The sequence below is a fragment of the Apostichopus japonicus genome, chromosome 19 (assembly GCF_037975245.1).
Source record: "Apostichopus japonicus isolate 1M-3 chromosome 19, ASM3797524v1, whole genome shotgun sequence".
Lineage (NCBI taxonomy): Eukaryota > Metazoa > Echinodermata > Holothuroidea > Aspidochirotida > Stichopodidae > Apostichopus > Apostichopus japonicus.
The window spans coordinates 18,965,485-18,993,143 of NC_092579.1; the positions used below are offsets into that span (position 1 = coordinate 18,965,485).

At 41.4% G+C, this 27,659-nt stretch overlaps 1 protein-coding gene across 1 annotated transcript in view; it reads right to left on the reverse strand.

The window, feature by feature from the left end:
- Positions 1-809: 809 nt before the first annotated feature.
- LOC139960057 (syntaxin-8-like) overlaps positions 810-27,659 on the reverse strand; it is a 49,020-nt gene continuing 22,170 nt past the window's right edge. Inside the window, exons 7-8 of the mRNA XM_071958092.1 lie at positions 6,726-6,827; positions 810-3,203 (exon numbers count right to left, since the gene is read on the reverse strand). Coding sequence (XP_071814193.1) covers positions 3,133-3,203; positions 6,726-6,827 — 173 coding nt within the window. The 3' untranslated portion in view covers positions 810-3,132. The remainder of the gene's footprint in view (positions 3,204-6,725; positions 6,828-27,659) is intronic.

Genomic DNA, 27,659 nt, shown 5'->3' on the forward strand with positions numbered 1-27,659 from the left:
TATAAAAAAAATTATGTAAATCAAACAAGCACTTGAAAATCTTCCTGTGTTATTTTGTCTAAAAGTAGTCTTGAAACATCCACATATCAAAGGTTCTAATGTCACATTAAACTTTGTGGTTGATCTAAAATTGTTTCTGCCTGGAGAAAGGATTCTCTTTTGGTTTGAAAAGAAACTCCCAGTGGAGCTAAATCTCACTGTCCTACTGTGTTTGTAGATAAGCTCATGAAAACTTTCAAATAGGAAACAGCACTCAGCCCACATTTATGCTAATAGGACCCAAAAGGATCACCTATTTATAGCAACATTTGCATTATTAAACATTTTCAAAGAAACTATTGTTGTAATGCCAACAATGCTTCTATAGTTCCATTCTTTGAAGTATTTAAAATACAGAGAAAAGTTAGAACAAATAGTCATATAATAATTTCATAAAAAAGTTTTCATAAAAAAAAGGCATAAATCACTTATGTTGTGTTTGAAATAGATGTTTATGTCTGGTTTGCTCATTTCCTGTGATTTTAACCAAATTTTTTATTACCATAAATAAGATACAAACATCCTACCAGGCGTTTTTCCACCAAATGAATATTCACCAGCGAGTCATAAATAATGATTCCTATTCAATACTCGGAATTTCATCGCTTGGGCAATACTTTGTGTAAGAGCATAACCACAGGTCAAAACAATATTTTCAAACTCATCTTACATCTTACGAAAACTTGACGAGTTGAGTTAAATTGTGATGGGAAAGAAAGTTTTAAAGTAGGACAACAAATTTTTTGACAAAGAACAAAAAAAAAAAAACGATTGGGACAAAAATTTTATTTACAAATAGAAAAAAAATTTAAGAACAGAAGAGAAGAAATTGCTGATCAAATTTAATGCAAAAAAAAAAAACTTAGAAATTTTCAAAAGGAATGCATTCTATGGGTCTGCCTGCAGATCATGAAACTGTTAGACATGTAACCAAATTTTTCCTGTTCTTTCCGTAGTCAGTGAACCCCGGTGAGGGAAGGCTTTCAATCCATAAGCCAAGTTTTTAAATCCCGCATCTTGTTAAAACTGCAAGAATTACATCCCAAAGAGATCCAAATTGGTGAGAAAAGTTGGAATATGATTCAACTGGTGGTGTAATGTTTCTCTCCGTGAAATTGTTCTGATTGGTTCACTATATTCGATTTCACTACCGTCATTAGGACACCTAGCAACCGCTTTAAGACCTTGTCACAAACCCTGTCCACGCCGGACTGAAAATATCTCGACGACGAAAGGGAAGCAGAAATTAGCCTAATGCCACCCCACCGAGAGCTCATGGTGTTGATGTTATCAAGATGGAAAACAAACTGGTGCCAAAGAGAGTGACAGGAATGTTTGTGAGGGGACGTTCGTGAGGACTGGCAGGAAAACAAAATAATATTAAAAAGGAGGACGGTGGACCGCACGGCTAAACATTTAGTAGTGGATATTGGGGAAGGCAGTATCCCTACCAATATAGCTATGGGACGGCCAATCGGTATTGAATCACACAATAACAACAATCTGTACGGTGGTCATCTGCCATATCAACAAGTTTAGCATGCCTAACAAAGATGAGCAGTTTTCAAAGGTTCTTTTCCTGTATACTGTATGTCTTAACCCCAGGTATTATGAACCACGATGAAAGCTTCCCGACACATTCCGTGAGAAGTAACCGACACTTTGAGAAAGAAGCCTGGCTCAAGACACTTCAGCCTGTCAGTGTTAAGGTTATAGGGAGACAGCTATTAGTCAAAAGCATTATAAATATAAACCCAGCTGAAATTTCTTTTGTAAATAGTTTATTTGAATGACATGAACCAAAGCTTTAGACAGAATCATATTTCAGGTATTTAAAATCTTAACAATTTTTTAAAGTTCACACAAGTCACTCCCCCAGCAAGAAATTCAAAAGATACTGATACTAATTAACATATTTGATATCCTGATTTCGAGACTAATTGACAATGCTGTAGGTATCGATGTCAGGTCTTAGTCTTACCCCACCTAACGCTTCATGTTCCTTCAAAATAATAAAGTCAAAGCAAAAACATTTCCAATTTCTCTGTTTGTACGTGATGAGATACCATATGAAACATACAGAGGAACGTGGAAGAATGAATCACTTGATCCTTACAATTCATCTGGTGACAAAAGATATATTAATTTGATAATGGTGAAACCTAGAATGACCTTAATATGTACAAAATGTACAGAATCACAATCGATTGATTTTTAAGCTGAGAACGTTGAGTAAAAAATATTAAACATCAACGCTCAACCTCTGAGCTTCAGTTTTAGCTCCTAAAAAGTCATCAATTTCCTTTCTTATCAGTTTGAAGGGAAACAATTCCATACAGGACAACAGATATCTGATATAATATACATGTTTTTTTTTTCTTTCATCAGAATTTTAATCAAATATCCAAATTAGTCTGTTGCTTGGCTCAGTCACTTAATAATACAAAAGTAAAAAAAAGAGAAAAAATTTTCTTCTTATTATTAAACTCCTCCCCACCCCTCCCCCTCCCAAAAGAAAAGCAAACAAAGACTACATTGCACATTTTATTCTGGGATACTGATCATAAACATTTACAATGTCCTATGAAAGAAAGAAACATACAAAACAAAGTTAAATCGCAGAGTGCCAATAAACTCAGTAGTCCCAATTTCCCGAGGCCTTTTTATGAAAATATTTTTTCCAACATCATATCTTTCCCTCTGCAATAGGATAATTCCCCCCCACCCCCCCTCCATCTTCCTTCTTGAATTCCACTTTAGGGCTGATTTATATAACTCTTTGAAAGACTTCTTCCGGTGAGAGATATTAAAAACGCAAACTTAAGGAATCAAACTATCTTCTCTTGGATACAGTTGCATGGTACAATGGCCAGTTTTGCCCTACCATACCTGAAGGGAACTCGATGCCAAAGTAATCCAATTTTCTAATTTTTTAAAAATTGTTTCTACAGCTTCCAATCAAAGATCATAGTAAGCAAGAAAGCCAGCTGTGAAAAAATTGGCAGGATCCAGATAATCTGCGTCGAGTTTATTAGCCGTCCGATCGACTTCTCCATCTCGGTAGAAATCTCGTCGGCTTGGCTCAGTGGCACGTCACTTTTTGCCTGGTAGGGCGACGATGACTACGATAGCAATCAGAAGGATGCATATGACTATGTAATAGGCTGAGTGCACAGAGAGAGAGACAGAGATAGAGAGGGAGAGAGAAATAAAATAAAAATATATATGTCACTGAAATGGAAATACAAGTTGTCTTAATAGATTATCATGCTGAGTTAGTAACAGTCTTACATCAGAGCTTTTAAAGCTAAGGTGATTGTGTTTCCTTTGAAATGGCTGTAAATGACAGGTGGAGTAGAGACTCGGGTGTAGATGAATGGTCAAACAGCTGTTTGGTTTAAGATCAGTTTAACAAGCACTGTGACCGAGTTGTTTAGAAATAACTCGACAAACGACCTGCTGGCCGGCAGAAGCAAAATCCTTCTTTGTAGCACTGCCTGCAAGCACTGCCAAACACACTGATGACAACCACCCCCCCCCCCACCACCAAAAAATTGAAAAACCTAAAGATTTGATTTATAATGATTTGGGTAAAGATTAAGCCACAAATTTTTGAGCTCCATTGGTCGTTCAAATAGCCAGGATGTGTTTGGCTATGACAAGGAATGTATTTTGGTAGATGTTACTACAGAGTAGATAGCATTTTGGAGACTGGTACATTAATATATGTAACCCATTTTCAAGGCAGTCAGATTAGTCAGATTAACATGTTCATATCACAAGGTAAATTTTCTTTACTAATGTTCATTCCTAGAGGTTCTCCCCCCCTCCTCACAACCCGTCTCCCACCACCCAAAAAAGAGAGTAAAATAACATTAACATTAACAATAACAAAAACACATTACACTTCAGGACGTTAGTTGTCACATTACACATTAAAAATTCCTCAATGAAGACAATTGCTTTGGAGAAAGTATGACACTACTTATATTGAATGCTAAAAACCAGTGACCATTAATTGACCTTCTAGCATATCTAGGGGCAATATGCTAGTTTGTTCTAGGCTACACATGGAGACCGAAGACTGAACAACATCTGCAATTCTGTGAGATTAATCAGGGCATCTCAGTAATGTAACGCACTTCACGGAGGAAGCCCTGTAAAAGCAAACATCTTTACGGTAGCTGTCACATCGAAGGGAAGACAGACATCCTAACGTCATCAAATCATTTGAAATGTTTATGCCTCGGTTCTATCACTGCTATATCAGGCTAGACCAGAGAGAGAGGGAGAGAGAGGTGGAGAAGGGGTGTCGAATCCATCATCAACATTAATCATGCAAATAGAGAGCAAAACAACACCAGAGCATTTCACTCATCCACGGTACTATCCCTCAAAAATCAGATTCAGAAGAACAGTTTATGTTAAACTCACGAAAAGGGAGAAAACCAGATGAGAAGTAAAAAGAGATATATATATAATATAAAGAGAAAAAAGCTGAAACAAAAATCAATGATTCAAACAAGATGTAGATAAACAAATATTTGGGCAGATTTAATAAAACGAAACTTTAGAGGCAGGAGAAGGGTCAGTTGGAAGATTAATGGATGGGAGAGGGGGAGGGAATGTCAACTACCCTTTGAAACTCGAAAACCACAAAAACTCCAAAAGGCAATAACAGTTAAAAACAAATATTCCCTATTGAAACTTTAAATTAATACTCTAAGAGTTTTAGAACAAGTTTTTGTGAAATATCTCTATCTGGTTTCACCAAAAAAAAAAGCAATTCAATTTTCCCCCCTGTGCTGTTTATTAAAAATGTATGCATAAAATCACTGATTCTTTTGTCAGTGAATCCTTTCTAAGAAGATACGGTATATATACAGACACATCATTGCTACATGAGAATCTAATCCTACATCTGAATCTGAATAACAATACAGGTACATATCCAAGAGCCATAGCCATTCCCCAGTTATAGATTTGCTGTTTTCTCTCATAATGGAAGGATTTTTGAACACCAATTCGCATCGTGCTGTTGGTTCGTTCAGCTGAGATACTAGCAGGAGCATCCAGACCCAGTCGGGACATTGGGGACTATTATGTCACATGGGCCCTTCTTGCCCGCATCCTGATCATAAGATTAGATGATTCTGTATCCCATATATTCCCCGGCCATCTTCATCGTCCCTGATCCCTTAATTTATCCGTGGGCCCAGGGCTGTAGCCGCCTGGCTCCTGCTGTTCTAGTCGTGCCTGGATACGAGCATATCAGATAAAATTGCATACGGTCGCTTCATATCTTTTGGGTGCTACTGTTATTCAGTGTATGTGCACGGATACTGTATTAACCAGCGATACAGATCTACAAGGCAAGAATGCTGTATGCATGATGACTTCTAACTTGAAGCTCGATTTTTTTCTTTTACCCTTTCTGAGACTCGGCTTTAATACTTTCTTGGATTTCAAATCCCAAGAAGCAGCAAGATCGATAGTGTCGGTCTTAATCATTAATATTTGTGGCAACCTTTGAATATTTTCTAAGTGTATCTCCACATTTCAACACCGACCACCAGGGAAATTAACACAGTTTTCGTCGCAACCGATACCCAGACAGTGTGTAACTTTCCATCAAATATTTATTACTTTGGAGCTCTAGACTGTCGATTCCTTTTATAACACTTCGTCGATTATGCGAGCATTGCTTTATGATATTCATGTTCAGATGAATACGTCAAAAAAAAAGACATGATTACATTCACGAGGAATGATCTGAAGCCGATGCTATGTATCCAAACTTTTTACTTTTTTAGAAAGAAACTCAAAATATTTCAACATACATACAATAGCACCAAAAGTTTGTCTAAAAGTTGGATTGGAAGCGTTTTTAAGCAAAGGATAATTCTGTTCCTCTACTTAGCTGGAAACCTTAATGGATAAGGTGTTTTGGGCTGATATGTAAAAGTTAATTATCTTCTTTTCTGAAAACAATAAAAAGTACACCAAGGATGATTTGATTTTCCTGTTCTAGACTCTTCAAGATTATTAATTAATATATTAATGCTCGATTCCTCTTCAGCAAAGATTAAGGAAAGGATATTCCTATAATGCCTTCTGGAGTCCTGAGATAATTAGAAGATGTTGAAATATTGAAAATCCAATCCTTATTGTTCTGGATTATTTTGTATCACATGAATATGGGTTACATATTTTGTCTTAATACTTAAACTGTACTTTGTGTTACTGTTTTAACAAATGAATGAACGAAGGAACAAACAAACGAGCAAATGAATGCAGAAAGTATTTGTGCCCTGGTTGGGGGGGATTCACAGTTGGTAAATATCAACGCTGGTTTATATACTCACAGCAGTCTGGATTTTTTCCTGATTCATCTCTTTGTTTGGGATGGGGGGGGGGGGGGGTAAATCACAGTTCTTACACATCAATGTTTATTTTAAATACTCACAGCAGTCTTTAGCTATTTTCCCGATTCTCTTCTCTCTCTATGTTTGGGAAGGAGGAGGGGAGGGGTGAATCAAAGTTCTAACACATCAATGTTTATTTGTTATTCTCACAGCAGTCTGGCTATTTTCCCGATCCTCTTCTCTCTCTTTGTGTGTGGGGGGCGGGGGAGGAGGGGGATGAATCACAGTTCTTACATCTTAATGTTTATTTGATATACTCACAGCAATCTTTGGCTTTTTTCCCGATCCTCTTCACTCTCTTTGTGGTGCTCTCGATCCGCTGATCCGTCCTTGTTGTTCGTTCTGTGATGTTTTCAATTAAATCTAGATAGAAGAGAAGGAAATGGAAATGGAAATTTAAGACCTGAAATTGTTTGGTTCTTCTTCTGAAAGCCGCCTGTTATTTTCTTACGTATTAAACATGCAACAACACATTCAAAACCTTTCTTCTTTTTTTCATGCATTTTCTACCAGGCCTTCAAAATCAGCAGAAGTGCTAACAGTGATCCCTAGTTTTTTTACATAAGTTTGTTGTAAAAGAATTATCACTGAGCAGGAGGACATGGGCACAAAACTGATACATACAAGTCATAGGGAATGTTTGTACTCAATCTGTTTGCTGCAACAGTTAAGCATGTATCAATCTGCTCCCATGACAACAAATAGCAATATCACATTATGCGAGAAATATTTCAAACAAGATGTAAATCTCTATATATGCGCATATTCCGTCTGTTATGATGAAATATCCTACCACAAAGAAGACTCACAAAATTCTTTGAAAGTATAAAACTTTCTCATTTTTTTTGTAATCTTGCGGCCATTAGTCCAAAATCATTTGTTAATGGCTGGATTTAACAACATCACTCCAATATTTACAAGCTTCCATAGATGACACATTTTTAATAATGGAGTTTTAATTCCTTGAGAGCTGTAGAAATGTTTGTCCATGGGCCTTGTGTGGTCTGCAAGGCAGGCTGCACTTTGCATATCTGTCTTCTAGAACCTACTAACTGTTTGTTGCTAAACTGTCTATCAGTGAGATCATACAAACATAAATCACAATGGAACATCTAAAATCCCAGGTTTTCAAAGTGTGGATCGCTAACATGTTTGGCGTCGGCAACAAAAAATCAGAAGAAATTGACGATATTTGTAGAAAAAAAGGTTGGAAAAATCTTGAACATAAAAATTACTTTGATGGTTGTATAACTATGTACTGTGCACACCCTAATAATCATATAAAAAAATTGACCTTGACACTCCTCTGGGTAGACCCCTTCCCCCCCCTTCCTCGGCAGCCCATCTACCACTGGAGGATCGCCTGAGATGATTAAGGTGAAACTTGGGGTCACCAAGCAAAAACTTTTGACTACCAGGGATCTAAACCTACCGGAAATACCATTGAAAATGGTCAAAATCTGTTGTTGGGCTACTCAACTTTCAGTTTCACATGGTTTATTGGTCCCATTCCATCTCACATGTACAATTAAGTATACCAAGAATTACTCAAAATAAACAAAATAATCAAGCCCAGATGTTTCATTTTAATTTGCTTTACTTATTTATTCTAATTTTTTATGATATTTTGAGTGGTTTCTCATGAATTAATCTGTCAAATTCTTTACAAAACTGTCATAACATTTACTTCACAAAGTGTTTTCCCCCTCAAAACAGTGGTTTTGAAATGAAACTATGCCAAGGGGACTAGGAAGTAGATATCAAAACCACTTCCATCCGTATATCATCACTGATCACCTTCTCCACCAACAGCTTCATCCACCCCTTGAAGCAGCAACTGTGATGAGAAAGTTTGTCCTCCTAGTCTTGTCTGACAATATTCACAAAAAGATTAAAGGAAAATTCCAGTGGCTGAAATTGGTTACTTAGCAAAAGATGTTGGAAATTTTCGGAATCTTCAAGTCACAACTACATTGTCATTGCATTTGTCTATGTTGAATTATTAAAGATATGAATTTTTTTTCAAATTTTGGCGACATTTTGTGAATGCATCTGCCAACAGCAGTATAAATGATGCAATCATCGCAATTTGAGCTGTAAATATAATTTCTTGTTTTTTCTTTCTTTATGATATTATTTAAACTATCTTATCCACAGACTGGAAAAACCCTTTAAAGATTGACAGACTTGCAATGAAACATGTTGGGTGAAATGCTTGAAGGATGGGAGGCTGGGGGGCTGGGTGAGTGGGGGAGTAGATTCAGTGCCTGTGGGTTCCATCATTACTAATCTTTGATGGTTTCATCGAATAGAGTTGGGATGTGATATCCCTGGTTACACAATATGCAAGGTACTATGGCTAATTCCGACTGGCGCATCCCCAGCAAAGAAATGACTGGATAGATAGCTCAGTTGGAAGAGCAAAGGTCTTGCATTTACTTATGAAGCAGATTCAAATCCCATTTAAGCAAAAAGTTTGATAATTCATATAGTTTGTGTCTGAAATTAAACAAAAGCAGGAATAATGTTTGAAGTCCCAAACAAATTCCTCTGTGATATGGTATTAATATATTTAAAATCTCGCGCTTAGACAATATCCGATTTTTCTTTTTCTTCTCCCTATTACTTTACAAATATTACTCTCCCCCAGTCAATAGGGTAATGAAGAGCACTGTTTTTGTGTATATCTGAAAAAAGTATCATAATATTGATCAAAAATAAAAATAAAACTTTAATATAAATGATATCTAATGAACCAGACATAGAAAACAAAGTACTATTTTCCCCACAATGTTAACACTGCCTGTCATCCATTTAATATTTAGCCTATAGTGGTGTTTTTTTTTAAGCACCTGTTCCCATTTTAGTCATTGATAATTTAAGTGTGATAAAATTTGTCCCCTCTGGACATCCAAAATTGCATCTTGGGGCTTCAGCCACAGAATTTGTGGTATTAATCTGATTTTGAAACAAAACAAGGGGGGATCGGAAGGCAGAAAAATATTGAAAATTAGGGATAACAAAATGGAATTGATGGGTTCATCTCCAGATTTGTAGCACACACAAGTTGTCAACGACCAAATGGTAAGTATTTTCATGTGGTGAAGATGATCCACAAAGGGTTGATGAATATTCTGTTTTTTTACTCAGCTTAAAAAGTTAAAAAAGTGACAACTTAAGGCCACACCAGGTGTGCCTTTCTTAAGTGCTGCACCCAATAAACATTCCGTACAGGAAGGGGTATTACTCTATGAAATTGTTATTACGGGGAACAATATATGGATAAACAACAGCCATTTTTGGTTTCCAGAAAGGGAAAACTTTGGCGTCGCTCTTACCGACCTTACGATACTGTGAGGGGATTGCAAAGTCGGCTATGACTACAACGCAGTTCGCAAAGTCGGTTATTACTATTATGGTTAGATTCATTCAACACAAGCAACATACAGAAACATTGTACTCAAAGCCGAAGCCAAAGGGAAATTAATCAGGTCACACATCTGTAGTCAATTCATGCTTAGTTCTTCAATACCGCCTTAATTGCCATTCGGGAAACATTTCATACTGTAGTTTTGATGACTGTCATCGGACATTACATCAAAAGCAGTCCAAAGTGAACAATGTTGAACAGATGGAAAGTTGGTGAATCAAAAGTGACGAAAAAGGTGAAGGATGATAAAGATTTATAACGATTATCAATAGCGATAAAGAAGGGCAATGCCTGCACAAAAGGCTGGCAATTACAGAAGGGAGATGGCCATATTCACACACAGATCTATGCTAGAACAGATGCTAGATGCATAAGGTTATATGAGGTGAAAATCTAGCAATTTATTGAGCCGTGACTAAGTTTCCCCAAACCTTAACCGGTTTGTGAATTAACGAGCGACGTACTCACCTCATATAACCTATGCATTACCGTATTAACCTCGCTCTAGCATCTGGCAATTTGTCTGTATGTAAGTGTGGCCATCTCCCTTCCGTAATTTCCAGGCCGCAATGGTGCGGCACCGGACGGAGAAGGGGGAGAGGATCGACCAAGGGGCGGAAACCCCGAGGATACAACCAAAAACATTCTCACCTGAAGAGGCCCTAGGTGGGCTGGTGTGGGTGACAGGTGGGTCCTGAGTGGGCCCGAAGTGGGTCCAGAGTGGGTCGTCGGTGGGTGTAGGCGGGACCCCACGACATCCCTCGAAAATTCCTGGGGGGAAAGGCCGACACATGGTCATATCTGCGTGGCCAGTTCCCCTAGTATCCGAGGAGGGTATCCGACGTGGTTGTATGGTTCCGTCCGCGAGGTCCCCCATAGTGGGGAGGCGGGTCGGGATGTTATATGAGGTGAGTACGTCGCTCGTTAATTCACAAACCGGTTAAGGTTTGGGGAATTCACAGCGCGTACTCCCTCACCTCATATAACCTATGCATTTGTGACACAGGAGCCCTGGCGGTGGGTCGAGGATCTCGCGGGCGGCGGACCTAGGGCCGCTCGGGCAAAATCCCCTTCCGTGGCAGGGGTGTTTGTGAGATAACAGGCGACAAAGGAAGACGGGGTCTTCCAGGCCGCCGCCTTCATAATATCTTCCAGGGGAACCCCCCGGAACCACGCCCTGGACGTGGCGTGGCCTCGGACGTCGTGCGCCCGGACGGGTTCCCCAGGCTGGGTGTGGGCACGAATTAAGTCGGCCATCCACCGTGAAATGGTGTCCTTTGAGGCCGGGGTGTAGGGCGACCGCGGTAAAATGAAGAGCCTGTCCGAGGTACGTAGCTGTTTGGTCCTCTCTATGTACCACTTAAGGGCTCGGACAGGGCACCAGCGCCTGTCTTCCGCGATTGACGAGGCTTGTGACAGACTCGGTAGGAAGATCTCGTTCGGGGTAAAGGTTACTGATTGGTTCTTTGGGAGGAAGTGAGGGTCAGGTAGTAATCTGACTCCTCCTGGTTCGAACCTCGTGAACCCCCGTTGGAGGGTGAGCGCGTGGAGACAGCTTCTGCGCCTGGCAGAGGCGGCCGCGATCAGAAACAGAGTTTTGTGTGTTAGTTTGTCCAATGGAGCATTGTGTAACGGCTCGTACGGAGAGCCCGCAAGGGTCGTCAGGACCTCGTGGAGGGCCCATGACGGGGCCAGGCGGCGCCTGGGAGGGCGTCTGTGGAACATGCCCCTTAAGACCTGGCGGAGGACCGGGTTGGTTCCTACTGAGGAGCCATCCGAGAATCCGCTGTGAACCGCTGCTATTGCGGAGCGGTAATTTCTAATTGTACTTATTTGCTTCCCTTCTCGGAAGAGTTCGAGTAGGAAGGCCGCCACCTGGTCTACTGAGGCCTCCACGGGATCAGCAGCGTTGTCCCCGGCCCAAACATAGTATCGGTGCAGTCTAGAATCGTATGTTTTAACCGTGGACTGCCGGCGGGCATCCACTGCAATGTCCGCAACCTCCGGTGGAAACCCCGCTGTCTGGAGCGAGAGCCGGAGAGTTTCCACGCAGCTAGATGGAGGCTCGTGATGTCGGGGTGGGTTATGTGGCCGCTCCGTTGGGAGAGGAGCTTGGCGGCCGGTGGGAATTTGTATGGTAGGTCTACCAGCATTTCGATGATGAGTGGGAACCATGCTTGATTGGGCCAGCAAGGTGCGATCAAAAGCATGTCCGCTTCCACGTCCCGAAGCATCGTGAGAATTCTGCGGAGTAATCCCAGTGGGGGAAAGGCGTACATGGAGAGGCCCGCCCATGAGACGACTAGGGCGTCGGTCTTCCAGGCCTGCGGGTCGTGGTATCTGGAGCAGAACGTCGGGAGTTTGGCGTTCTTGGCCGTCGCGAACATGTCGACGGACGGCCTGCCGAACAGGTGGAATATGTGGTCGGACCACGTTCGGGAGAGCTCCCATTCCCCATTGTCTAGATACCCCCTGGACAGTGCGTCTGCCAGTATATTGTCTTTCCCTGCTAGGTGGGACGCCCGTAGGCCGATCCGAAGGGAGTCGCAGAGGACGAGCAGGTCCCATGTCCTGCGTAGGAGGGCCAGGGATCGAGTGCCCCCTTGACGGTTGATATACGCCACGGTCGTGGTGTTGTCTGACCGGACCGTGACAGTGTGGCCCGTTAGGTGGGTTGCCCAGTGACGTACGGCCCTCAGGACCGCTTCCGTCTCTAAAATATTGATATGGAGACCCCTCTCGGGCTCCGCCCATTCGCCGGCAACTGTGTGTGTGCCCCATACCGCTCCCCAGCCGCTGAGGGAGGCATCCGTCGTGATCGACGTTGTAGGGGCTGGGTTCCGGAAAGGTCGCCCTGCCGCGATCCTGTCCGACTCTGCCCACCACGTGAGAAACGGGCGAAGCCCCGTTGGAAGTGGGATTGGCGTTGCCGCCGACGACCGATCCGGGGCATAGTGTTTGAGGAGGTGCCGCTGGAGCGGCCTCATTCTGAGTCTGCACAGGTCTAGAAGGTCTGTGAAGCTCGCCATCTTCCCCAATAGGCGCTGCCACGTGAGCGCTGGGGTATTCCGATTGCCTAGTATTTTTCTGGCCGTGGCCACTAGGCTTGCCGTTCTTTCGGCCGTCGGGTAGACCATGCCGCTGGCGAGGTCGAGACGGGCCCCTAAGTATATGATCGATTGAGTGGGCACGAGGTTGGATTTCTCGACATTGATTAACCACCCCAGTTTCGTCAGGAGGGAGACGGTGGCGTTTGTACTGGCGAGAGCCCCTTGTTGGGAGTTGCCGAGTACTAACCAATCGTCTAGGTAGGCGAACACCATTACCCCGTTTCGGCGGAGGTGAGCCAGGACCGCCCTTGTTACCCTGGTGAAAACCCTGGGTGCCGTGGAGAGGCCAAATGGTAGCGCTGTGAAGCGGTAATCTATGGCCTTGTACCTGAACGCGAGGAACCGCTGGTCCTCGAGTCGGATGGGGATATGTAGGTAGGCATCCTTTAGATCGACGGAGGATGCCCACATCCCTGGGCGCAGTAGGTGGAGGATTGATGTGAGAGTCTCCATCCTGAACCTCTCCGGTCGGATGAACCTCCTGTTGAGAGGTCTGAGGTTCAGGATGGGCCTCCAAGTCCCGTTCTTCTTCGGCGTGAGGAAGAACGAGGACCGGAAGAGGGGGCCGTCCGCGTTTGCGGTGGTGACCCGCGTAATGGCGCCTTTTTTGAGAAGACTGTTGATCTCGTCTTCGAGGGCGGCCCGCTTTTCCGGTATCTCGGGTACTGGCGTGGTTGCGAAGAGGCCATATTGGGGTGGGGTAGACGAGAACTCTATCTCGTAGCCCCTTTTTACCACGTCCAGTACCCAGGCTCCTGGGTCGATTTTCTCCCAGTGAGCCCAGAAAACTCTTAGTCGCCCCCCCACCTTGGCCTTGGCCGCTACGGTGGGGTGGGCATCCCTAGGGCCGTTTACCGCGCCCGCGGCTTCCGCGGCTTCCGCGGTATTGCGGGCGGTACGGCCTGTGTTCGGGCCGCGAAGGAGCGGAATGCGTTCGCGGAGCGCCCCGACTCTGACTGTAGCTGGATCTTGAGCGGCTACCTTGTCTTGAGTCAAAACGTGGGCGCGAGGATGAGGTCGGGCGGGACATATGCTCATCCGCCTCCCTCAGAGACTTCATCCTCTCTGCCTCCTCCCGGAGTTTGTCATCGAACTTGCCGCCGAAGAGGTCGCTGCCCAGGATCGGTAAGTTGCGGAACGCGTCCGCCGTGGATCTGGACGACCAATTCAGGGAGTTCAGAACCAGGTCCCGACGTGTCAAGGTAGCCTTAACCGAGACGCGGGCGAACTGGTCTAATACCATCCTGGAAACGGGTCCCAGGAGGGCAATGATGGCGGCGGTATCTTTGCGGGAGATACCCGATGCCTGGGCCTGTTGGAACGATCTGTTCAATAGCTCGGCGAAAAGTAATAGGGCTGACGAGTACTTCATCCCTGCGCGGGAGGCCCTATCTACGTCGAACAGGGAGGATTCTAGGGTCTGTGCACCCTTCTCCCTGAACTTGTCTTTGCCGTCTAAGGCACCCGCCGACCGAAGTCTCTCCTTCACTTGAGGCGGGATTTGGGGTGGCGTGAAAAGACTTTCCCAGTCTTCGTCGCCCACGTGGAAAGTGCGATGGGCTGATCGCTGGAAGGCTGTCCAGCGTTTCGCCTGTGCCACCGCCTCGAACCGCTCTCTACATTCCACATCCACCGGGATGGAGGCTCGAGGCTTTTGGGTGGCCGCGTTCAAAGTGAGTTTGGATGCCGGCCCCTCGTGGGCCCGCGCATCCACCCTTTCCTCGAAGCCGAGGACTCTGCGGAGTACTGCCGTCGCCTTCTCAAAGGCTTCCGCCGAAATTTCTGTACCCCGTAAGGGTTCTTCATCCTCCGCCTCGGAGTCTCCACTGAGGAGGCGGGCACTAGCTGCGATTGACAGCGCATCATCAGCTCTGGAGGAGACGTCGTCCCAGGGATCTGCCTGGGCCTCCTCAGGGGCGAGATCGTCCGTAACCGGTGCTGGCGGTGGCGCCGGTTGTGGTGGAATTGACGGAGCCCCTTGTTGTTCCGGGTCCTGTTGACTCGGCTTTTGTAGCAATTGTCCCAGGAGGTCTTTAACCTGGGAAAGGAGAGCCTGCCCCGGATCTGGGGATTGTCTCCTCTTTCGTTTCTTGGCCCTGTGTCGCCCAGAAGAATGTCCGCTCGAGGACGAGGGCGACGAGCCAGACCTCGACCTGCGTCGAGGTCGCCGGTGTCTTTCCCGGCTCCTACCGCGGCTACGGCTGTGGGTACGGCTTCTGCTTCGGCTTTGGCGCCGTTCCGTACTCTCCGGGGAGAACCCCGAGAAATCTCTCCGGTTGTGGTCCCACGACCCCGGAGTTGAAGTAAATAAGTCCGCCACCGCTTGTCTTCGGGGGCTTCTGGACTCCACGTGGCCTGAAGTGGACGGACCCTCCTGGGGTCGCGGCCGTGGCTGAGCTGACGCCGCACGGGAATTAGCTCCATCTCGTATGGATACCCGTTCCTGAGGAGGGTTTGAGCCATCTCGTATGGCGCCCTCCGTTCCCCCATGTTTAGGGCTTATGCCATCTCTTATGGCCGCCTGGGGTTCCTTCGCCGGCGGCTTCTTTTTCCCCTGCTTTGAGGAAGCCGCCTTCTTTCTTTTTTCTGCGGCTTTATCCGCCAGCCAGGTACCGATCAAATCCCAGCGCTCCTGGGTCCAGTCCTGGCAAATGGAGCAGGTCTGCTTACTCCCGCATGGGCGACACTTTGGGCATAAATCATGCTTATCCCATGCTTTGAACGGACGGAACTGCTTACAAGAACGGCAGTTTTCCATCCTTTTTTTTTTTTTTTTTTTCCGAGAAATCTCCGAAAAATTTTTTTTTTTCGAGAAATCTCCGAGACCTGAAGCTGTGAAAACTAAATCAAAAACAGTTACTTTACTGCAGAATGAAAACGTACACGGCTGCTGTACGTGAACAGCAAGAAATTCGTATCTAAACCAGTACGAAAAATAAACAAGGCAGTTACTTTACTGCAAAGGGAAAACGTACACGACTGCTGTACGAAAACAGTATGAAGAACTAAACAAAGCAGTTACTTAACTGCAAGTAAGCCCACGTACACGACTGCTGTACGTGGAAGTAAATAAACGCTAGGGGAACGCTACACTAAGGTGCGGGCCTAGCCACGCTACGTGAACCACGTTCACGAGGTAAACCAAAAAAACGTTCGAAAATCACGAAAGAAAAAACGTTTCAAAGACAAAAAGCAGTTCAAACGTGCAGGACGTTGAATAGATGAAAAAGAATTACAAAAACAACGATAAACTTTAGACGAAGTAATTGAAATCTTAGGATTTAGTGAGAGCAATAAGAGAGCGATACTTGCGTAACAGCTGGCAATTACGGAAGGGAGATGGCCACACTTACATACAGACAAATTGCCAGATGCTAGAGCGAGGTTAATACGGTAATGCATAGGTTATATGAGGTGAGGGAGTACGCGCTGTGAATTCATACAACTATTAATGCTGCATGAATGCAGTAAAGTAAACCAACATATTAGTTGATAGTTAATCTTGTTGCAGGAGGTAATATTTTGCATACCCACCCATTGCAGTTAGTGTAATTTTTCTCCAACTGAGGGGAATATAATAAACAACAGCCTGGCTTTACTTTTTTCGGATGTTACAGTGCTTAAGAGTGAGCAGTGACTAAGTTTATTACAACTGTCTCTTCTGTCTGACTGCAGTACTTATTAAAAACATGAACAACTTAATTTTTGTTGCAGGAGGTATTATTTTGCACACGCAGCCATTGCAGTTTTTTTAAAGGTATGCTGTATTGGCCCCAATATGCTAGATATACAAATATGGTCACCTTTGGTCAAAATTCTTAAACTGTTTTTATTACAACCTTCGAGGAAATTGTCCTCACTGGGACATTCAGTCATCTTGATGTGTGTTCCTTAAAAATGTCTGAGAACAATTTGGAGAGTAAAGACCTCTAGGAAAGTACTTTTTGACAACTTCTATCAATTATAGCCTGTAATAATTTGGGGCCTATACTGACTACCTTTAATTTCTCAGCTATTAAATAAAGCTGTGGAAAGGAGTCTCCTAGCTTCCCTGTCAGTGCAGGAGTCCAACGATAACATCTTTTTTGTTCTACAACACAAATTTGAAATGTATGGTGAGTACTTGATGGGGGTACTTGCTCTTATCTGATGAGGTTTGTCTCACACCTTGTCACCTGATAAATACATATATTTTGACATTCTGTCAGGCTATTAAATATTTATAGTCAGTATTTCTATGATTTATCCAAACAACCCACTAGCAAGAAAAACTGTCATTAGATTTGATATCTAAAATATACTGGCTTTAAACATGCCAACTTTCAGTTCCATTTAACTTCTCTTTTTTTCTGTAGCCAGAAGTATTAGAAACAAGGTCACCGGCCTTCACAGCTTTAACTTTCAGTTCTGTAGAAATAATATTTGAAGGGTATGAAACTGAGAAGGGCGATATTGCTTGGAAAGCCCTGAAGACAACCAAATGTTGGACAAATTGAGAGTGATGGACTTATAGGTGAATTATTGGTTATCTGGGACTTTTTAATGCACTGGTGGGCACCCCACTGAGGAGAGGATAGAATATACCTCCCTTCCTCGAGGTGTTAACAGGACCAAAAGTGCAAAGATAGGAAGTGGAAATGAGGGGAAAAAAGAAGAGATAGGAAATAAAATACAATCCCAAGCATTCACACTCGAGATGTGTTCTGATATTGTGTGTAGTTGGTCGCATTCAATTGCGATAATGGGGGCATATCCAAGTTGCCCATGTCCACTGATGTCCGAATGGAAAAGAGGTATAAAGCCAGTTTGTCAGACCTGCCACAGCCCTTCCAAAGTTTTATAATGCAGTAATCGGATAAACGTCACGTAAGGACGTCATTTAGAAACTCGAGCGATAACAGAATGGAAGTATGTTGCAAACACAGACGGACATGAGAAACAAGTGACCTGACCGTTTTCAGGTTAGCATGAATTTAGAGGATGAGGCAAACAGCTGCTGTCTCTCCCAATTACCATCACTTGTATTAATTAATTAACCAGACCACCACATGAACCAGAATATATGATCCAGACCATATCACATGACTGAAAACAATATTTTTAGGAGAGAACGATATTTTTTTCACTTTCATCACAATTTAAGGGATTTACAAAAGTCGTACTTCACTGATATACTTTCAGCCATTAAATAAAAGTTAAAGATGGCACATTTTTACTGAACGGTCACATTCTATCATTTGAAAGTTTATAAGGTTTTTATTTCCCTTTATCAACTGATAGACAGGGGTATCCAGCGCCCGGACTATATTATATTTCATTGCGAGAGATTTACAGGACATGTTCTTCCAACCGATAGAGACCCAAATTTTAATATTTGATAAATTTCAATACACATTCCTTCTCCTCCCTTCCCCCTTGGCCATACATAACCTGGTGTCATCTTCAAGAACAGAAAACATAACCCGAAAAAACAAACAGAAAGGTCAGGGATATGGCCACTCCTTTTCACAATAGCCCTTGGCTTGACCACAAACCAAAACAGTTAAGACTTGGAGCAAGCATTACCATGGGAATTTTGCATTAAAGAGTCTGTGTGTGAACAACAGCGCATGTGAATAATGGTTGCTTGATCATCAAATATTTAATTGAGTAATAAAGTTAGTTTAAAATTCATTAATTGTGCACTCAAATTGTCAAAATATTACAAGGTTTTAACAAATCATTTGTTGGTTTTTTTTCCCTCCTGATTACATCTCAGTGCCTAGGATAGTATATTTCACCTTACAGGAGGTTCCCTTTATTGTTTAAACTGTCAATAACCTGCAATTCTATTTCTGAAAGTTTCCTTCAAAATAGCCTCAAGAAAAAGTTCTGAAACCTTTTTCTTCCCGTTTTTGCTACTGTTTTTTCCGTACTATATTTCAAAATATGAAACTTAGTGATAAAGATGAAAATATGATGTGATGAAAATATAGTTAATTTCTAGTCAGTATTGCAGTATTACAGATGGAAGATGAGGGATTACAAATTTATGATGACTTCTTCCATACTTAAGGTAAATCTTCAAGGTTGAATTCCCAAAAATTTGGTATTTTCAGGGATTCTTAAGAAGGGGAGATTTCTCATAAAAGCAATTAGCAATCAAGTATGAAAAGTTTGCAAAGCATTATGCCGAAATTTAATTAAAAGACTTAACTTATTCGTCCAAAGTCTTTGCTGGATATTAGCAGGCCGCGTCTTACAAAAGCCAATTTACAAATGGACAGAGAGATATTAAGATCAATATTCCTTGACAGACAGACATTGCTAGGCTGCAGTTTGGATTTAAACCCATTGATAAATCCAGAGATGACTACTGCATATGTAACATATTTCCAAGCCTTCTGTTTATTATCCTAGTGAAGGTCAACTGCAACTACCCCATATTCCTAGCTAGGTGTAGACAGAAATTTGTCTCTTGTTTAAAGCCTGAGGTCAGGAGTCAGATGCATCAACAACCCCAAAAAAAAGTTCTTCTTTTTTTTTTTACTAGAAATATTGAGAAATGACAGTATTTGTAAATGACAGTTATTGAGACAGTCTAATCTCTCATTTACTTTTCAAAATGGTCAAATATTTTGAACTTTTGAAAGTTTACAGTATATGGCTGTAGGTCAGGGTTCTCAATAGGCCTGTGCAAGGGGAGGGGGGAGGGATGAGAGATGCCAGGGGTCAAATATGGCCAGTGAAACATTTGGATCAGATGTGACAGAGATAAAGATCAGCTAATGATCTTCCACTAATTGATCTAGGCCCTACTGATTTTTTCCCTGTATATAGCCCATGCTCGGTAAGGTGACATTTTGAGTCCGTCTGGTCCTCAGCTCTAACCAGTATTTTTTTTTACCTGGCCCTGTTAGATAATAATCTGGGAACCCTGCTATTTAGTTAACAACAAAACACCCTCCCTACCCTCACCCCACCCCCCCCCCCTTAACCTGGCTTACCAAATTATGAACAATCACACATGTGTTTCCGCATTGCACATCTACTGTACTTTCTGATCAAAAGAGACATCAGCAGAGGTAATTAGTGGAGGTCAGAGTTGGGCAGGGGAACGGAGATCCCGTCAATGGTCTGATATTGGAATGGAAAGGGGAGGGGGTGGGGGGTGGGAGGGGGGTCAGATCAATGTTTAATGTTGTTGAAAATTGCCGCCCGTGGTGGTACTGTGCCTTTGTGGAAACACTGCCGTGAAAACTATTGGACCAGGACCCCGGCCCTTAGGGAAATAGTTGGGATACAAACTATTGAGAAGTGGTAGATAGTGAGCAAAAATTGACACAAACAATCCATCACAGTTGTCACACCTATGCCAGGCCCCAATACTGCGTGAAAACTTTTAACAGTGTTGGAATTTGAATTTCCAATGATGACATAAAAACGACATAAATGGAAAGAGGTTAACATTTGGCCACTTCAAGTCATACTCTAATTCGGAAAAATTGGTTAATATACAGCATTATATACAAGCAGGACAGGTCAATATACTATACACAAAGTCACATTGTTTTATATCCTCTATGAATCTTTAATGATCGCCATTATTCCGTTCGTTATTTTGATGTAAATCCGACGACGAGCTATCAAGGTTCAATTTTAATCTGCAATTATTGAGTTTGATTTATCACAGCAAGACATTGCCAAGCTTCTCCGGGTTGTACCAAAGTCATGTCATAATAATCCATTGTCCGGAAGGTGCGGGGGGGGGGGCGGGGGAGTGGGGAGAGGCGGGAAGGTATGTGCGCTATCCCATGAAGTCATTCCAACGATATTTTTGCATCACTTCCAGAGAGAGGCAAAAGAATGAATCCTCTCTTGTGAGTCTTGTCAAAACACCACTCAAGTTCACCGTCTATAACTTGTTAACAAGTTTTAATGGACCACCGTGTTTGTGACATATGGCTCCACCAGCATTCCATTACCCTCAAAAAAGAAAAAAAAAAGGGGGGGGTAAAAGAAAGACAGCTCAACAAAAAAACAAAAACAAATTTTTTTTTTCTCCAAGGGATGTTTTCATCAAAGAGATGACTGCTCAGGCATTAAAATGTCAGTTAGCAGGTTTTGGCACTCTACTTGGCTGTCAACATGCAACGTAAACTCTGAAAGTAGATGACAAGGAATTAGCCGAGGAACAGTTTGCATCAATCATAAGCGAGCTTGACACCTACCAAAAACAAAAGCAATAGAGCATTTACTCACTTTCTGGAATATATGAGGGAACTTCTAAAAACACACGGGTTATTTTTGCCGAAATGGTTAAAATATCCGGTCGATTGATTATCTCTGGATAGATGCGACAATCTTACAAGAATTTTATTTTTATACTGTCACTGCTGGACAGGTTTTCTTTTCCTCATTAAAACATTTTAGACAATGACCTTTTTTACCATCCTGCCGAAGGTCAGACAGTAACTCAAAGAACTATCACTTATTACGCTGTAGGGAAGTCATTTCTGAAGTGTTTGTCAAAGTTAGAATGTTTAGAGCGACCAAAAAGGTAAGCCTAAAACAAGAAAGGAGATTAGTTTGGTCATGGAGGTAAAAAACAGTTTTTACCTCCATGGTTTGGTGCAAACCAAGATTTAAAACCTTCCTAAGTAGAAAACACGCAGAAGAATGACAGACAAGTTGATCACAGAATAAATTTTTTGACCAGGCAGAATCATCACCTTTCTGGATTCACGGTTCTACAAACAGGAAATTGTGGTTGCTAAATGTCTGGCAGAGGCAAATCCATATAAAATGGGGGAGGGGGGGGGTTGTTCATATCCACTGAGACAAATGCAACAAAGACAATGGAAAAAAAAACAGAAGAAAAAACCAACGTATGCATTGTAAAAGAAATGTGAGATAGGATATACTGGGCCAGGACATAAAAGTCAGGAAATACAGTGAAATACTGTATGGTTTATGGTAATAAAAAAATTGCCGGAACAATGGCAAATAATGATATTAAATATTTTTACAAGCATTTTTTTTGGTTTTATTTTGAATGTTCTTCAATATAAAATACAAAAAGTGGTCGAACATATTGAGCTAAAAAAGTTGGCCTTACTTTGTAGTCCATCTCTTAGAATTGCTTTCTGACCACTCTCTGGGTTACACCTTATGTAAATTGGGGGTTTGACCCCTGGCTACAGGGTAGTTGCAAGCTATGTGAAAGATGAGCTGATAAAACTACCTCCAATGTATTTTATAAAGCTGTCATGCTTTCAGTAGTATATGATGACTAACACACGAATAGTGTTCGTACATCACTCCAAAGAATGTAAGATCACGTAAATGTCTATGAATACAAGTTACATACTGTTACGTACTGTTACCATATGACCTTTTGCAAAATACCCCCTCATGGTGTAAAACTTCAAACTAGCTTATTTCTGCATTCTGTTGCTATCTGTTTTGGTATATAACAGTTGTGGGTCATTATGCTGTTTCAGTTTGTGACAATTTTCTCCAAAAATAATTTAACTTAAGCTAACATTCCATAGTCAAAGATTATCTATTGAATAATTTCTTCCTTTATAAACTTTTCAATTTTGAGTGATCTGAATGTTAATATGTAATGTATATGTTTATAATGATTACACTGTTAGAATGTTTTATGCTGTGATATTTTACAATAGTAAATGTTCCCTAACATATGATTAGTGTACATAAATACATGATCTGCATAGATTGTAGGATCACATAAATGCCTATGATTAATAAAAGTTTCATAGGGCTCTGTTACAAAAATTGACCAATTATGAACCAATGCTGTAAAATTATCTTAAAAACAACATGACGTTAGTGGAACTGAGTTTTACCCACAGTACAGCCAATGCAAAAATTTTAGAGCCATTGGTTTGGCCACTGAACAATTCTCATAAATCCTACTCAAGTGCTGAAATGATAAAAATTATTTCTTTCAAATATACATTTCAAAGTTGCAATTATTTGATGAAGCTTCGTACAATGATCGCTTACCCAAATGAAAGAAATTTGCTCTGCGCTCATCTTCCTAAAGTGCATGGGAAGCAATCAATCACTTGATTGTAGCAAAAATGAAACCTGATACGCTGATGAAATCTCTTACTTGTTCCAGCCATGTAGGCGCTCTCTGCTACAGTGCATGAGGTCATTCACCTATCAAATTCATCCTAAATCCTTATTGTAATTATTCCCCTAAAAGACCTAGGAAGTCTTGAAGGCAAGCAGCTTTGTTACGGTGGGGGACGGGGATGTGGGGGGGGAGGGATGGGAAGGTGTGGAATTGATCTTCCGATTCAACACGAAAGGTAGAGCTCTAAAGGTTTTTTTTTTTTGTAAGCGCGGGGAGGGGGGAATGTTTTACCAACCATCTTGTGAAGTATTCCTCAATGTTAAGATTACAAATTAATCAAGTTACTGCACAAAGTAAATCTATTAAAAGATTAAACTTATCAAATTGGTTTCTTCTGTTATCATTTATCACAAATCTTTGGATATAGAAAAGAACGTGTTTTATAATTTAATTAGAAAGTGTAACATGGTTGTAACGGACCGTAGTGGATGATTGTCATGCTAGAATGGGACAGATATTGGAAAACATGTGGCCCTTAATAGTTCTCAAATTGAAAACTGTATTTATCATGAGGGTGAGGAACAGTGAATGATGTAAGAAAGAAGACTCCAGGAACCTTAACTAACTTAAAATGCAACAAAACGATTTCTATATATGAAGATAGAAACTTGCCCATAGCAAAAAGTTACAGACAGTTTGGGTAAACTAGAATGAGAAGGAGAGGGGGCGGTAGACCAGAATGCATCAGAATACTCCAGAGGAGGACAGTACTTAGTGGTCACGAGATCACTCTAAACAGGGTAGTATGGGTAAATTGCAAAGAGGCAGTTAAGAGAGGAAGCTAAGCTCCATTCTTCAGGGAACATGGTAGACCACTAAATTATTTCACTAATCTTTTAATATCCTTTGAAGTGTTGCAAAAACAACAACAAAAACGGCTCTTTAGAAAGTAGTCCAAATGATGAAGTTTCATTTTGATTGCACTTGGGTATGTCAAAGCACTAGTGCGATGGTTGTGTAAAGGCAGGTGAGGAACGATGGTACATATTGATGACAAATCTACCAAGATTCCACATAAAGGCATTTTAATGGATACAGCACTGCCTTAAAATTGGAAAATGAAAATAGATGACAAAAGGTGTAAACTTCATATTATCAACAAGTCAATTTGACATTACATTTTTATGTCTGGCTTTGAAAATTGAATTAATCGATTAAAGAACCCTGGCTGCGAGAAATTCTACTTTCCATTCTTTGAATGGATTTGTAATGATTGAAAACTTATTCCATATACACACTCAAGAGTTAAAACCAGTAAACTGAGAAATTATTCAGCTCTCGATTATATTATAGGAACGAGACGGTCTGATGAACAGCAAAGAATTGAAACGATTGTGAGAGACTCGGTAAAGATAATAAGTCTTGCAGACGGAAGGGGAAAGAAACCCATCAGAATAATTAACCTATCAATGCAGACTTACTTGAGGGAAGAGATAAGGCCCCGAGGGAGAGATACGGGGCCCCCCGAGCGATTTCATGTTTGACATTCTGCTTAACGGTAAAACCAAAATAGACTCGCAGGGCGGGCGTGGAAACCGGAGACAATGTCAACTCTCATGATAATCTACTCAAACATTTTATGAAATTTGAGAAATTGGTCAATTTGATAAAAGGAGAATATGACAAGAAGCATTAAAGATGATTATGAAAAGTGAGAAAAGAAGGTTAGAAAGAAAGAAAAGAAAAGAAAAAAAAACTTGTGAAAACTGACCACAAAATGGGTTTCCTAGTGACACTGACCCATGGATGGGGTCATGTACTAAGAAAAACATAACAAAAAAATTAGGTGTCAATGTATGGCAAAATTATGGGAAGGCTATTGTACCTAAATTGATTGGATGGAAATGTGAGCTCTGAGTGCCTTGAGGCATAATCATAAGCTTTCCAGGCAATCTTCAAAGAATTAAAAAGTTGCAGGCTTGAATTATTGACAAAGAAGGACACTTTGGTATTAACAAGTCATGTAGCTAATAGGTACAGTAGATTGGAGAGTGCATATATGTAGAGTTGGAGACAGGTAAGAGACTGAAAAGAAAGGTTAAATTTCTCTCTTTTTCCTTTCTCTAAATTCAAGAAGATGCACATTTTCAATGTTTCCTTTTGTCTCAAAGGAGTTGCTACATCATAAATCACAACAAAACATTCAGCAACTTTCAGAGCCATTTTTTACAGTTTAAGAGAAATTTTTATTTGTGAATACCTGATACTGCATTATTATTAAACATGGGGCCTCCAAATAAAATTTCATAGCAATGGTTTTCACTGAGCACTGACCCTTGGTTTGACCCCTGCCTCCCCTCTTCCCATCCCTCTCCAACCCCAGGGAAAAATATCAAAAATGGTCCTGAGGTCCCTTAAATTTGTTATCTCAGATACCACAGCAATAATCCATGCTAAATTGGCAAGGTTTACAAAAAAAAAACAGAATCTCAACCAAGATTACCCATTTTTAAAAGTCACCAATGTAGGTACTCTTGCTGACATTTAGGCAAATAGACTTAAATGGACCTTTTACAAGGCTATATTGAGATTTAAACCTCTGGCGTCCATTGATGGTCACTGGAGCGAATGCGGAGACATTCATTCTTTGCATCTGTAACAGTATTCATGAAATTGAATTCACTGCATACCATTTTTTTGATCATTCATTACAAATTTGAGATTTCAAAAGGCAGGCTTTTGCTGGAAGCTTAGTTTACAACTCTGAAGTTAATCTTTTTAAACTGTTACTATTTATAACTTACTTCTCCTAAACTTTAAGGTTATACCTGCTTTTTCTAATTTCCCACAATCAGGGGAACAACCAACATTTCTTGTTATGGAAGAGAGAGGGGAGCTAAGTTGTATGATCATGTGAGAGGGCTATGGGGGGGGGGCGGGAAGTAGGGGATAAAATGGACGGTACTTAAATGCAAAATGATGCTATATTTTGCATATTTTTGAACAATGTTGAAGAACGTCCAACTGTTCAGATTTAATGTACTGCACATTTAAGATACATTTTTTTGTTCTGTACTTTAGGATTTATGTTTGTAATATTGTCTGTCAGTGGGATGAGTGGGGGGGGAGGGTCGGTGTTTGAATCCCCTCGATAATTTACTGGGAGGGGTAGCTGATGCACGGAGAAGTATTCATAGTTGCGCCCTGACCATAATTTGTCTTGTAGCATTCCAAACGCTGTTTTTATTTCCCGGTCTCTTTGACAACAATTCACTAGCTCGAAATAAAATAGAAGTAATGATCCCATTCAAAATGAGGAATTTTTGGTTTAATTAGTAATTTATTTTGCCCAAACATGTGTCACACAGCTAGTAGACAGTCTCATCTGTTAGAAAGGTTGTTTTTATACACACATCAGAACCGAGTGTATGACTTACGACAAAAAGACAGAAAAAAGACGAAAAAGACCGCCGATATCTGTCAGCGCTCGCTGCAAAAGGAGTAAATGAAATACGTAAACATTTTTCCTCTGGAAAGACTGTGGGTAGATTTTTAGACCTTTTAAAATTACTGTAAGTACTGTATAAGTATTAACACAGTGCTCGAAGCCAATATCAGGGGGGCTGGCTGCCTCTTCTTTGGTAGAGTGTCGCTCCCGCTAGTACGCACAGATGTCTCTGGGTTTTGTTTCTCTTTGAGAGTTCCACGGAGGCTCCTCTCTTTGGATACAAAAACACAAGGTCAATGCTCGATAGAATCTAACTGGCTGATGCAAGAAACCACCGGAGGCAAGATGAATTGTTGATGGGATAATCAGACAATTGCTTAAATATTTATGGCTTTTACAATGTATCTAAATTTATCCTCTGAAAGGTTGTTAAGGCAACAACTATTGAAAAAAAAAAACTTCACAAAACTAGTCATGTTTCTTGTAGCAATTCTTTCATTTTCTTTTTTTTCCTTCTTCTTTTTCTTAAATTCAGCATTCAGTGCTTGATCAAACCTGGAAAACTCAAATGAAGGATCAAGAGGGGGGGGGGGGGGAGGGGGGAGGCAAGGCAATCTTTTTTCATGGCAAATTAGAAAATGGTGTTTGACTTTCCACTGAAACTGAGGGGCACCAGTGAATATTTTTTTACTTTTCAAAAGGGCATCAAGTCAATTTTCAGGGAATTTGAAAGGGCACCTAGCCATTTTCTTGCCCTAATGTGAGAGAAACTATAATCCGTACTTTTCCTCGCAATTATAAAATGCTTTTGACCTAGGTACGAACTCAAAACCTTGTCAATAAGAAAAAAAAAAAGAGGGAGCGTGACTCAAGCGATTATTCACTCTAAACCTGAATTGCACGACAGCAGACGGATAATGAACTAAACTTTATACGATGCACAATTTGGGTAAAAACAAAAGAAATAACTCAATCCAAAGCATCTGAAACGGATCACTTTGAGTGTATCGTTTGAAATTCTTGACCGATAATTCAGAGTCGATGGTTACTCCGTTTATACTCCTCGAAAGACAGAAGAAAAAGAAGAAGAAGAAGAAGAAGTGGAATCAGCTTAATGGAT